This window comes from Cynara cardunculus, assembly GCF_001531365.2.
Source record: "Cynara cardunculus var. scolymus isolate 2C chromosome LG 1, CcrdV1, whole genome shotgun sequence".
Classification (NCBI taxonomy): Eukaryota; Viridiplantae; Streptophyta; class Magnoliopsida; order Asterales; family Asteraceae; genus Cynara; species Cynara cardunculus.
Window position 1 is genome coordinate 13054925 of NC_037528.1, and position 11706 is coordinate 13066630.

General features: G+C 36.2%; 3 protein-coding genes across 10 annotated transcripts in view; 1 reads left to right on the forward strand and 2 right to left on the reverse strand.

Moving 5' to 3' along the window:
- Window positions 1-331: 331 nt before the first annotated feature.
- LOC112524373 lies at window positions 332-4485 on the forward strand. 3 transcript variants are annotated; one of them, XM_025134174.1, is made up of 12 exons: window positions 332-345; window positions 1387-1445; window positions 1918-2170; window positions 2309-2395; window positions 2671-2742; window positions 2875-2961; window positions 3104-3239; window positions 3323-3485; window positions 3592-3720; window positions 3803-3997; window positions 4077-4199; window positions 4276-4485. In XM_025134174.1, the coding sequence occupies exons 3-12, from the start codon at window positions 1954-1956 to the stop codon at window positions 4381-4383; spliced, it is 1317 nt and encodes a 438-aa protein (XP_024989942.1). In that variant the 5' UTR covers window positions 332-345; window positions 1387-1445; window positions 1918-1953; the 3' UTR covers window positions 4384-4485. The 3 variants fall into 3 exon arrangements, with proteins under 3 accessions (XP_024989942.1, XP_024989948.1, XP_024989934.1); XM_025134180.1 differs by lacking the exon at window positions 332-345 and having other exon boundaries at window positions 1388-1445; window positions 1992-2170; XM_025134166.1 differs by lacking the exon at window positions 332-345 and having other exon boundaries at window positions 1410-2170.
- A 1176-nt stretch (window positions 4486-5661) lies between these two features.
- Window positions 5662-9056, reverse strand: LOC112513079 (probable serine/threonine-protein kinase At1g54610). 5 transcript variants are annotated; one of them, XR_003069258.1, is made up of 10 exons: window positions 8279-9056; window positions 7906-8190; window positions 7505-7822; window positions 7184-7411; window positions 6978-7072; window positions 6691-6796; window positions 6422-6601; window positions 6272-6335; window positions 6063-6171; window positions 5662-5925 (listed from the first exon to the last, which is right to left on the reverse strand). XR_003069258.1 is itself a non-coding variant. In XM_025119206.1 (10 exons), exons 2-10 carry the CDS (start codon window positions 8708-8710, stop codon window positions 5915-5917), a joined length of 1914 nt encoding a protein of 637 aa, XP_024974974.1. In that variant the 5' UTR covers window positions 8711-8797; window positions 8889-9056; the 3' UTR covers window positions 5662-5914. The 5 variants fall into 5 exon arrangements, 4 of the variants coding, with proteins under 4 accessions (XP_024974974.1, XP_024974990.1, XP_024974999.1 ...); XM_025119206.1 differs by having other exon boundaries at window positions 6272-6601; window positions 8279-8797; window positions 8889-9056; XM_025119222.1 differs by having other exon boundaries at window positions 6272-6595.
- Window positions 9057-9519: 463 nt separating this feature from the next.
- Window positions 9520-11706, reverse strand: part of LOC112512971 (chorismate mutase 3, chloroplastic-like) — a 3066-nt gene continuing 879 nt past the window's right edge. For both annotated transcript variants that reach the window (XM_025119103.1, XM_025119098.1), the window contains exons 2-6: window positions 11228-11450; window positions 11058-11144; window positions 10392-10535; window positions 10162-10254; window positions 9520-10036 (exon numbers count right to left, since the gene is read on the reverse strand). In XM_025119103.1, the coding sequence (XP_024974871.1) occupies window positions 9800-10036; window positions 10162-10254; window positions 10392-10535; window positions 11058-11144; window positions 11228-11450 (784 nt within the window). In that variant the 3' untranslated portion in view covers window positions 9520-9799. The remainder of the gene's footprint in view (window positions 10037-10161; window positions 10255-10391; window positions 10536-11057; window positions 11145-11227; window positions 11451-11706) is intronic.

Consider the following 11706-nt stretch of genomic DNA (forward strand, 5'->3'; position numbering starts at 1 on the left):
GAAAAGGACTCGGAACTGAAAAGATTCAGTCGGAAAAAAAGCCTTTCTTTTGCCAAAGAACATATGATGACGTGGCAAGAGAAAGGCCGACGGACACCAGAAAGAGAAGAACGAACACTCTCCTCTTTCTTCTCTCGCTATAAATTGATTCCTTCAAACTATCAATTAAATCCTCATCTTTGGGCTTCAAAAAAGGAAATAAATAAATAAATAAATTGGCTGTGGTAACTGATTCCGGCGGTTCGAAGCGTCGGACCCACCGTCCGCCTTCCCTTCGGTGGGGTTCCTTCAATTTGTTGCAGAGGGAGATGGGGAAGGAGCTAATAACAATGTCATCTCTTTCAGGTCCCTTTCTCTATTCATCTCTCTCTCTGTATATGTATATATATACATGTATGTATGTATGTATCTATAGGAAGTTCTTTCTTTATGTTATGAAATGCATATTATCAAGTATCCATTTTGTTTTGATGCATCTAACCCTAGTTTTTTCTTGAAAGATCCAATCAAAATGAAGGTAAAAAATGCAAACTTGTTTATGTAAAGATGTAGATGTGTTTCGTGGCCTTCTGTCTGCAGTCGGGAAGAACTTCAAATAGTTTCAAATTTATCATCAAGTTCTGTAAATATTAACAGTTTTTGATGCATGCCCATATTCATATTGTTGGTCTCAATCTAATTTCAATCATTAAATATGTTTTATTTGGCAGATTATCTAGTTAAACTTTCTTGTCTGGTCATTAATAGGAATTATTTGATGGCTCTTTTTGAAGTATATAATATTTATATACGACAAATAGAACAAATAAACTCACACTGAGCTAAGGTCACCATTTGTGAAATTATTTGATGTTAATTGCTTCCAGTGCACAATATTCTCATATGGGTATTTATAGAATTATTTGACATAACTTTACAATTTTATTGCTGGGAGAATCAATTAATTTATCATCTTTAGGTTAGAATCAGAAAAATATCAACCGTTGCAAGTACTCCTCATCTTTTTCTTTCCTAAAATTCCATCACCAGATATCGTTTCTTTCTTGGTGACTCGCTTATTTTCTGGCACAGCAAGAATCGATCTCTCATCGGAGTTCTTGTCATTGTATTTGGTATTTTGATCTCCATGATCGAAAAGCAGATCGTTTTCTTGAGTTTTATACTTGAAGTTACAATGGATGCTTCTATTTTCCTTCAGAATTTGACTTGGGTTACTTTAAAGATTACTGGTTAATCCTTATAAGCTACTATTTCTGTAATTACTTAAATGTACAATATTTTTGAGTTTGATCCATTGCTGTGTTACAAGATTCACCATTTGGGTTGCTTTAAAGATTATTACTTGTTTCATTCAAGATTATTACTTAAATGTGCAATTTCTGACAGAATTCATGGATTCATTATCTTGATATTGGCTTTATTACAAAATCTTGATCCTTGCTAAGGTATGCTCTCTTTTATCATCCAATCCATTTCCCAGAAAGTAGTTGTAGTACGTTTTAACCACCGATGTCCAAAAGGGCCTGCATTTGACTTCTGAGTGTCAAATGTCTTCACTTTTTACTTCAGACTTAAAAGAATTGTATACTTCTGATGACTAAATTTGACCATATGCTAGCTCTAGCTTCATTTTCCACAGATGGTACTTCCTTTGTTCTATGTTTATTGGGATTTCTTTCATATTGCGGTGTTTTATATGAAATGCAACATTTTTCATTTTGGAAAATGGAAATCTTTAAAGTAAAAATTACCTCTCTGCCTACCATCTCTTTTGCAAGAAATTGGTTTATATTGATTTGGGTTCTTAAGATTCCACCTTTGTCATTGTTTACGGTATCTGAGGCGTTTAACTGATCAAACAGTTCTGTCAAACTTGTGCTAACATTCATGAGCTGCAACATATATTTGATTTATCAGGGACTTGCTTGTTACTATTTCAAGAAAGAGAGATTAATGGGTGGTTGTGTCTCATCCCATGCTAAAAAATCTAGGAAACCATGGCATCGTCATACCAAAAAGATACGTAAGCATGCGAAAATGATGAAGAGAAACAGCAATGCAGGAAAAAGCATTTTTGTTCGTACCACCACCTCTTGTAAAAATATAACTTCTGATTCCAGTTTTAATCTCACTCAGACGGAATGGCACCACAGTCAGTTTGATGCTAGCGGTACTTCCTCTTGTTCTCTTTTTGTAAATTTACAACGTTAAAGCTCCATTTCCATGTGACTTCTAGGGGCTGGCCATGTTTGTACCATACCGATAAGACCACTTTTTCACAATGTTAAAATGACACTTTGCCTTGCAGTGATTTGCCGAGAAGAATCATGGTTTGACTCACTCAGTAAAATCGATGAATCTGAGTCTGATGATGATTTCGTTAGCGTTCATGAGGGTAATGAACATAAACATCCTTTCTGAATAATATAAGCATTCCCTTTGTCCCATGGACGCATGGCATATAGTTGAAGTATGTGATTATTTCTAAAATGTCTTAAATGCCCAAATCAGTAACATCAATTTTCTTAGCGATGTCATAGGGCAAATAGGAAAGTCTAGTTGTCAAAGTTGCAATTTCTATGGGACAGAGAGAGTATGCTTAGGAACTCAAATGCTTCAAAAGAAATTTATATTTATCCATACTTTGTCTGTTAAAATTAATTTTCACAGATGGTTTTCGTAATTCATCAAGTGGACAAGTGCTTCAGTATGAGACATCATCGTGCATTGCTGAAAACAAGTGTAAGTACCATTGAATACAGTAAGCTTTAATGGCATTAAAGATAACTTCTTTCAAGAATCGAAGTGTGATATACTTCAGTTATTCCTTTTGTGTTAATTCCAATGATAAGATCAATGCCACGTCGAATTCAGGTCCACAGATTCAGATAAGGAAATCAGCAGTTATCAGACTTTCGTTCAAGAGAACGTCACTTGATAGAGAAGAAACTAGTGAAATCTGTAAGTTCAATTTGCTCTTTATATCTGTTTGTGAAAGGATTTAAGTTTGAAGTTTTATGGAAGTATAACAGTAATTGTTTTGTGAAATCGCATAAACTATGAAGCTACAATACAAATCAAGCACCTTTTTTTGTTTCTGCAGGTTCTGCAAGAAAATATTTATATCGTCCCCGACCAGGACTCTTGATTCCGCGTTGTACAGATGAGAAGCCGCGCCCAGGATGTTGGTCTGCTATTGACCCGTCGAGTTTCACACTTCGAGATGACAACTTTTTTAAGTATGCCATCAACTTTGTGCACATTTAAAATATAAAAGTTATGCAGAAATAAGTATTTAATCAAATAAGAAATTAACTTGCAGATATAAAACAAAATCGCCTGCTCCAAGTTATTGTCCTTACACGCCAATAGGAGTTGATCTCTTTACATGCCCAAGAAAAGTTAACCACATTGGCCAACATCTCGAGCTTCCTTCCGTCAAAGGTGACGGAAAAATTCCATCTCTTCTCATCGTCAATATTCAGGTTCAAGATTATCTTTTTCACGGTTCAGTATTCATTTTCTTGGATGTTAATATGGTTCGATGAGACAAAAGTTATATAATGTAAACTTGTTTACGTTTTCTGACAGTTGCCTACTTATCCTACTGCTATGTTCAATGGTGATAGTGATGGTGAGGGTTTGAGTCTTGTGCTATATTTCAAACTCTCTGAAACATGCGAGAAAGATGTATCTTCTCGGTTTCAAGAGAGCATCAAGGTAAATAATGAACGCATGATTCTTTCATGTGCTATTTTAAAAGATGAACTTTCAAGATTACATTTTTCAAGCTTCATTGCAGAGTTTAATCGACGATGATATGGAAAAGGTGAAGGGATTCGCGAAAGAATCTGTTGTGGCTTTCAGAGAAAGGCTGAAGATCATGGTGGGTGTGTTGAACCCTGAAGAACTTGTTTCCAGTAGCACCGAAAGGAAGCTATTGCATGCTTACAATGAAAAACCCGTTCTTTCACGACCTCAACACAACTTTTATCAGGTACCCACCACCTTTCGAGCTTCTTTTTTTTTTCTCCATTGTTAATGGGACATAATCTTTGTTCTTAATCTGAGTGCAGGGATCAAATTACTTTGAAATCGATTTGGACATTCATCGGTTTAGTTACATAGCAAGGAAGGGATTAGAAGCATTTCGTGAACGGCTGAGAAATGGGATTCTGAATCTGGGCCTAACCATTCAGGTAATAATTGTGAATTTTTGATTTGAATGTTTAGAAACAGATTGCAGGGAAGTAGTAATGGAGGGTGATGAAACAGGCACAGAAGGCTGAAGAATTGCCTGAGAAAGTGCTTTGCTGTTTGAGATTGAACAAGATTGACTTTGTGAATCATGGACAAATACCCTCCATTGTTACCCATTCATGAAGATTCTTCATTTTCTGCTCTTTGTTATTCGACAGACAAATATATACAAGCAAGAATCATGTTTCCTCTAATTGATGTACTAATGGGAATACACAGAGTAAATACCAGAAAAAGTTCACTCACTTGTGCATGAATCATGATCTGTTTTTAAGCGATCTTTTACTTTCAAGCGTTTTTTGGTAGGGGTGTTCACGGTTCAGTTCGGTTAGTAGGGAAAATGTGAATGAGGCGAATACCTGGCTACCCTGAATCGAAACCAAACTGAATAAGGTGGCTACTCGCGGTTTGGTTCAAGGTTACACGAATTTATAAAAAAAAAAATATCATTTACAATATAAAAATGGTACCAAAATATAACATTTAAAATAATTGCACAACAAATAAATGAATATAATCAAAGTGTTACAAATTAAATTAAGTTTAATTATTTAAAACCATCCATTTTTCGGTTAATATTAACTCTTTTACGACTTCATACCATCAAATTTAACCATCCATCACAATTATTGATATCAAAATGTAAAAGACTTTAAACAATTAACTTTGGGTTAATAAATACTTAATTATTATATAAACATTCGGTTCGATTCGATTCGGGTATCCGTGATTACCTAAAATTCAAAACCAAAAGGTTTTATAAATGACATTACCCACTAAACTCTAGATTTACACGTATTGTTGTACGATGTTTAGGAGGGGTTTTTTTTTGCCTTTGAAGATGGTTTGTCAATAAGCACTCATTCCCATGTGTTTTGTAGTAATGATAGTTGGATTGCAACGAAAAAAAAGTTAGGGGATAGAAAGTGTACATATTGCTAAATTAGTTTAAAAAAAGTACAATTTATTCCATGATTTAGAAATGTTATTACATTTAGGTTTAAGGGATGAACACTTTTTTTTGGTAAATAACAAAATAAGCCACTACAATGAGATTAATGTGTCAAAAAAATAATCCAAAATGAGTATGCTGTAATGTAGGGGAGGGTATTATTTGACCAATCAACTATGAATGTGTTAGAATGCATTAAAACGTTATTTTTTCCGTTCTTTAATATATATTTATCAGATGTATTACCCTTTTTTTAATTAAAAAACCCTTTTCAGTTGATGACGATATTGGAAGAGGATTCAATAAGACAACCACTTGCGTTAGGGTGAATTCTTGTTAGTCTAAAAATTGGCACGCATTTGTACTAAGCGCTAACGAAATTATATAAACAACCAAGTCTTTTTGTTATTTAGAATGGAGTTCTGTATTAAAAGAAAAAGGTTAAAAGGAATGGAACAGAAGATGAACATTTACAAATCAATCAGAGTTAATTAGGGGTTGATAAGATGGATTTTTTATGTTTGTTTTCATCAACCCTCTTAAAGATTACAAGCCTTTACTTGTGTTTTGTATTCATTTCTCTCATGCATGTTGCTTTTCAATTCCATTTCTCTCTTCTCCTTCTTCATCTTCTCCCTTCATTCTTCAAAAAGAATCAATCAATCAATCACCAGGCTCTGTTGGACCTCCATTTGCCTCTCTTCATTCTGCATCTATACCACCAACAATCACATCAACTATCAAACTTTTGCCTTTTATTTTCTTTTCTCTTCTTGCTTCAACAAACAGACCCACAAAATGAAGGTGGAAAAGTAGAACTATATTTACATAACAACATTGCTGCTAGTACCTCTTGAAAATCGTGATCGAGGAACGCCATTGCGACTGTAACCTTCTTGCCTCACATTGGTTCTATGCCATTCCGAGTATTCTACCCTTTCTTCTTCGTGATGCTGCTGCTACATTTCAAACAACATATATCCCCAAAAGATTCAATCTTTCTTAATAGGGTCGAAAAGGGTTGCTTTTGATCTTTCATTTTAATCTAAGATGACTTACAGATGATAAATCTTGAGACTCGTATGCATAATTCGCTCTTCTCAACCCACTTTGTGCCCTGCTCCTGAAATTTTCACTTTCAGGCATTAATGGTGCCTGTCTTGGCTCTATCGAATGGACATCTTGACTTGTTGGGGTCACAAAGCTGACATGTTTTCGCCTTTTTGTTGACCACCCACTTGATGTGGTAGTTTGTGCAGGCAACGTACAAACCGTGTCAGCTTGAGATGCTTCTGTGGCTTGGGAAACATCCGATACTGTGTCGTATGACGCTTTTGTGTCAACTGATCCGTTAGCCCCATAAAAATAAGCATTTCGACGTGCCTGACTCTTCATACCAAAAATAAACTCATTTTAGATACTAACCGTCAACAACTCAAAGCAATGAACACAAGAACCAAGAATGGTGAGAAAGAAACCTCTGTCGAAACTTTATAGAAAGTAGTTTGTTCTTGCATAGTCTTTTGGCCTCTTCTCAGACTTCTGGAAGCCCCAGATACCCTAAGTCTGACACCAGCCTTCTTCCTGAAATTTATCAGTTTTTCAAGTCATATTATATCTATATCAAAAATTCCAAGTGATCTTCAGTTCTTGATTCTTATATAAGACATTAAACATTCCGTACACAGCACAGAAAGCTTCCATTTTTTTGGTCATGATATGGGTAAGATTCACCCGGCTGTATGCAAAGAAAAAGAAAACTCACCTGTGTTCCTCTTGAAACTTTGCATCCATCTCTTTGCTGGGTGGGTATTTTGGCAAGCTTGCAGGGTCACAAGCATAAGGTTTTGTCTTGAAATACTAAAGTTCAACAAAACATCAACACACCTCGTTAGAAAAATCTAAATCTTTCTTAATTCGTGATATGAGAAGTCCAGAATCGATTGAGAATGCAAGGTTTGCAAGTGTTACCTCCGATTCAAGAGCAGATGCAGCAGTCCCACGCTTGTCAGGTTCTATTGAAAGGAGAGTCTGGATTAGGCTCACGGCACTTTTCGGGAGTTCTTCAAATTTTTCCTTAAGAGAGCTATCATAAGCATGCTGTGGTTTAAACATTGTAGCCAGAGGAAGTGCCGGGTCCGTCCAGTACTCATCCGGGGGAGTGCCGCAAAGCATAAATATTTTATGCAATTGCTCTACCTGCAAATGTGGTTCGACTAAGAACTAAACAAAAGCCAAACAACCAGCTTCTAAATCTAAGTATAAAGTAGAGATTTTGTAGTGTTCTTTTACCTCTGTTCTCCCTTTGAGGATGGGCCTACCCTTAAAAAGTTCAGCAAAAACACAGCCCACACTCCACATATCTACATATGTCCCATAATCTGTAGATCCTAAGAGGAGCTCAGGAGGTCGATACCACATTGTCACTACACGATTCGTCAATGGTTGCCTGCTCTTTGATGCAAGGAGATTTGCGAGACCAAAATCTGCTATCTTCACTTGTCCTTCATTATTCACCAAAATGTTTGATGTTTTGATGTCTCGATGAAGAACTCCTCGCGAATGGCAGTGAGCAAGTCCCTTCAGCAACTGCCGCATATAGCATTTGATCTGCACCCAACAAATTCTTTCAAACAACATTCTATGATTACTTTCTGTGCGACAGAAGGTTTAACGAGGTGATCATGGCAAACCTGGGACTCGCTGAACCTGATGTTGGGGGACGATAGAAGTCCGGCAAGATCATGTTCCATATACTCAAAAACAAGGTAAATGCTACTTGACACACGGGACGTAATTATCCCCTCCAGTTTCACGATGTTTGGATGATCTAACTTTCGAAGAATTGTAATTTCTCGAGCCATAAAACTCACGCTTTCGGGATTGGAATTATCAAATCGCACTTTCTTCAGTGCCATCATTCTACCCGTTCTGAGATCGCGTGCACGGTACACACTGCTGTATGTTCCTCGTCCAATCTTACACAAGAAAGAATATGAAATGATCGGTGCCCGTTGAATATATTGTAAGAAATATTATGCAATTGGAAAGAAATGGATGGTTTACCTTTTCGAACCTCTCGAAGTTTTCCCATTTTAGTGGGGTCCAACCATCAATGGCTTCACCGGCGACGGCAATAAGCCAGGCGGGCCAACCCGCGGCAACATGTTCAGCTACTGTCGATCTTCCAAATCTTATATTAAACGTAAATGCAGGCCTTTTGGAGTGCTTATTGTTATTCACAGATTCGAGACCTCCATCATCCACGACAAGATTACTCCTTTTGCTGTCGATAATGATCTTGTCATCGTCTTCTGTTTCCTCTTTGATATTCGCCGATAACCCATAATTATGATCGTGATTGTAATTACGATTACGAAATGTAGACGAGTTCAAAGAACGTCTGGAGGCTTTGGCATCATCCGTAAAGGTGAGGGAAGAATCATGAAGAGGGGAAATAGAAGATTTAGCAACATGTTTAGAGCTGATGCAACCCATTTACATTGACCCCCCAAAACCCGTCAAACGAATCGACAGATTTTGGGGAGATCCAGATACACCCAGAAGGGAGAATCGGGTCTGAACCTGGTGAAAGGGAAGGAAATCGACCTTTGAATAAGGAGGGTAAGAGATGAAGATATTTGCAAAGAATTGAGACAAACCCCAAACAACAAACCCTATTTCGGGAAAAGGAAAGGTGGTTTAATTCTGCCTCGTCCAATTCCAATAGTAATTCCACGGATGAGTGGTTTTGCCATCTGGGAATGGCGAGATGATCGGAGATGGGAGAGAAGAAGATGGAATGTAGCATCCTTCTCTCTTGATCACCCCTTTTCTCTGCGTTCGATATTAGCCGCCATTACCATCGTCTTCGTTTCTCCATCTCACCATTTGTGGTTTATGGACAATAAAGACAAAGAACAAAACATTAGAGCGAATTACAATTTTCGTCCCTGTTGTTTAGAAATTATTATCATTTTTATTTTCATTTTCATTTTTATTTTCAAGGGAAAGAGACAGTAAAGAATTGTAAATTACAGGGATTGAAAAAACAATAAATTGTAGATCATAAGAACTAAAATAACAATAAATTACAAACATAAACTCAAAAACCATAAAGACAAAAATCGTAACTTTTAACAAACTATAGGGACTAAAATGAAAATGAAATTGAAATTGATAATTAAAATAGGGTGAAATGAGAGAATCATTATACCACAAATCAAGTGTTTACCACAAGTAGAACATTTTACTCAAATTACTATTTATGGAAAAGAATTCTACAGTTAAACTTAAAAAATCGACAACATAAAAACAATTATTCTGTAACAATAACCGATTGTACAAGTTAAGTTCAACATCAAGATATACAAACTTCCATTTATTTCAAAAACAACAAATCTCAAACCTTAAATCTTAACTTAAACATTTACATAATACTTATACAACAAAAAAACGAAAATCTATATGTAGAAGCTTTATCCCTACACGTGACATAAAGTAATCCGATCGTTCAGTGGACCCACACGACATTAAATCAAGTCTTCCACGAAACATTATTCAACATATCAGACAAGTATTATTGAATCAATCAAGTCTTCTTAACAAATACTCGACCTGAACTTCCTTAGTCAAGGGCATGATCCAAATCCCATAAAGATCAGCAACTAAGCTTGGTTTTATTTTGTACACTGGCTCCGGTTCGACTTCCATGGACCCAACATCGACCACTTGCCCATAAGTCTTTGTTTTTGTTTCCACTCTTTTCTTGATCGCTTCCTCCACAGCCGGATATGTCAACAAATCCATCAGTTTTCCCCTATCCTGCACCGTTGTAAAACCATTAGGAAGTCGGAAGATTATACAAATTTGAAAGCATTTCCCATACAACGCTTGCCAAAAAGTGATTAAACGGAAAGAAAATTGTTGACAGATGAGAGAATCGTTACTTGTGCTCTAATAGCAGCTTCATAATCATCTGGTGAAGCTCGAAACTTTGCTTCTGCTACAAATTTACCATAGTGGATTCGTTTAGAGAGGACCTGCGTGAATACAGTTTCAAGAAATTAAAGAGTGCATTTTTATCGTCATTGGGTATTCAAAATAAATGCACAGCTTTTGAGTTTGAGTTCCTCCACATGGGCAAAGATGAAAATTTGCATCGGTTAAGATGTCTTACCTGCAAACAGATGGAGTCACAGGTTGCTGCTGATCCACAATTACCATCATTTCCTTTCTTGACCAGACGAGGGAGAAGATTCTTGAAATACATATCCCATATTTTGCTGTTGATGTTGATTAGATCTGCACTAGGATGCAACACCTGTATGGCATATCAAGTTCATTGATTTCAAGCGATTTTAAAGACGTATTCGAGGAGGGAAACAAGTTCTAACATCATCGCACGATGATGAGAAGCATTTAAGCATCTCATTTCTCCCAATGTTGGTCCATACACCGACATGTATCAAACTTAGGTGTTGTTTGTTCTTTAAGAAGCACTAAGTCTGAAGTTTTATTTCACTTCTGATTGATAAGAGGTGGTGCTGAAGTCTGAAAACATGATCAACAAAACTGTTTGTTTTTTAAAACTGGTAGATGCATAAATCTGTATAATTGTCTATTTTACCCTTCAAAATATTATAACGTTGAATTTATATACATTTACACAATTTTATATGTTTGTTTATCATCATTACAAAGTTTACATCTGAATTATAAACTAGCAATTCGTTTTAACCAAAATATACCATCGTCAATTTTAAGATATATTCAAATCCTATCAAAATACATCGATTGATCCAAACACAATAATACATAAGAACGGGTAAAGCTATCATCTTACTTGTGGGTAATGCAAAGGAGGCAACATAGGTTCAGGCAAGTTGGATGGGAAAAAAGGATGTTCATCAGGGTTCTTGTATCTTCCAACCTGTTTCAAAAACCAATCACCAAGTTTATGTAACCATTGACTTAATTTATGTATTATCAGCTTCAGATTGAACTTGATTTTACCTTGGCATGAATCTTTTCGGTTTCTTGGACCATAAACTCAACCAACGAACCCTGAAAGCCGTCCATGAAGAAAGCTTTGGGGTCATAGGTGTCCTCATTGTAACAATACTGAGCTCTTTCCACAAGGCTGAATATAATGCTATCCTCTTGTCGAATTAAAGAACTTCGTATACCATCAAGAGTATACATCTCACTCTCGTCTATTCTGGCCGAACTCTTCAATCTACACGAAAACAAAAAAGGACAAAACTAAAAGTTTTTAAGGGGAGATTCATAACATAATCCATGATTAGGTTTATATCACCAAAAAGATCCAACAGAAACTGAGTGAATCCAATACAAACTTCATACATAAGCATCATACATAAGCACACCAAGAAACATCTGACTCCATTAAACGATCTACAAACTTCATACATAAGCATCAAGAATGATCTACAATACAAACTTCATACATAAGCATCAAGAATGATCTACAA

Coding starts and splice junctions, on each gene's coding strand:
- LOC112513079 (XM_025119206.1), bottom strand. CDS start 8,710: ATGGGTTGCATCAGCTCTAAACATGTTGCTAAATCTTCTATTTCCCCT. Junction 7,823..7,905: donor TCAGGTTCAGCGAGTCCCAG/GTTTGCCATGAT, acceptor TGTTGGGTGCAG/ATCAAATGCTATATGCGGCA. Junction 6,602..6,690: donor TCTATAAAGTTTCGACAGAG/GTTTCTTTCTCA, acceptor TTTGGTATGAAG/AGTCAGGCACGTCGAAATGC.
- LOC112524373 (XM_025134166.1), top strand. CDS start 1,888: ATGAGCTGCAACATATATTTGATTTATCAGGGACTTGCTTGTTACTAT. Junction 2,396..2,670: donor TTTCGTTAGCGTTCATGAGG/GTAATGAACATA, acceptor TAATTTTCACAG/ATGGTTTTCGTAATTCATCA. Junction 4,200..4,275: donor ATCTGGGCCTAACCATTCAG/GTAATAATTGTG, acceptor GTGATGAAACAG/GCACAGAAGGCTGAAGAATT.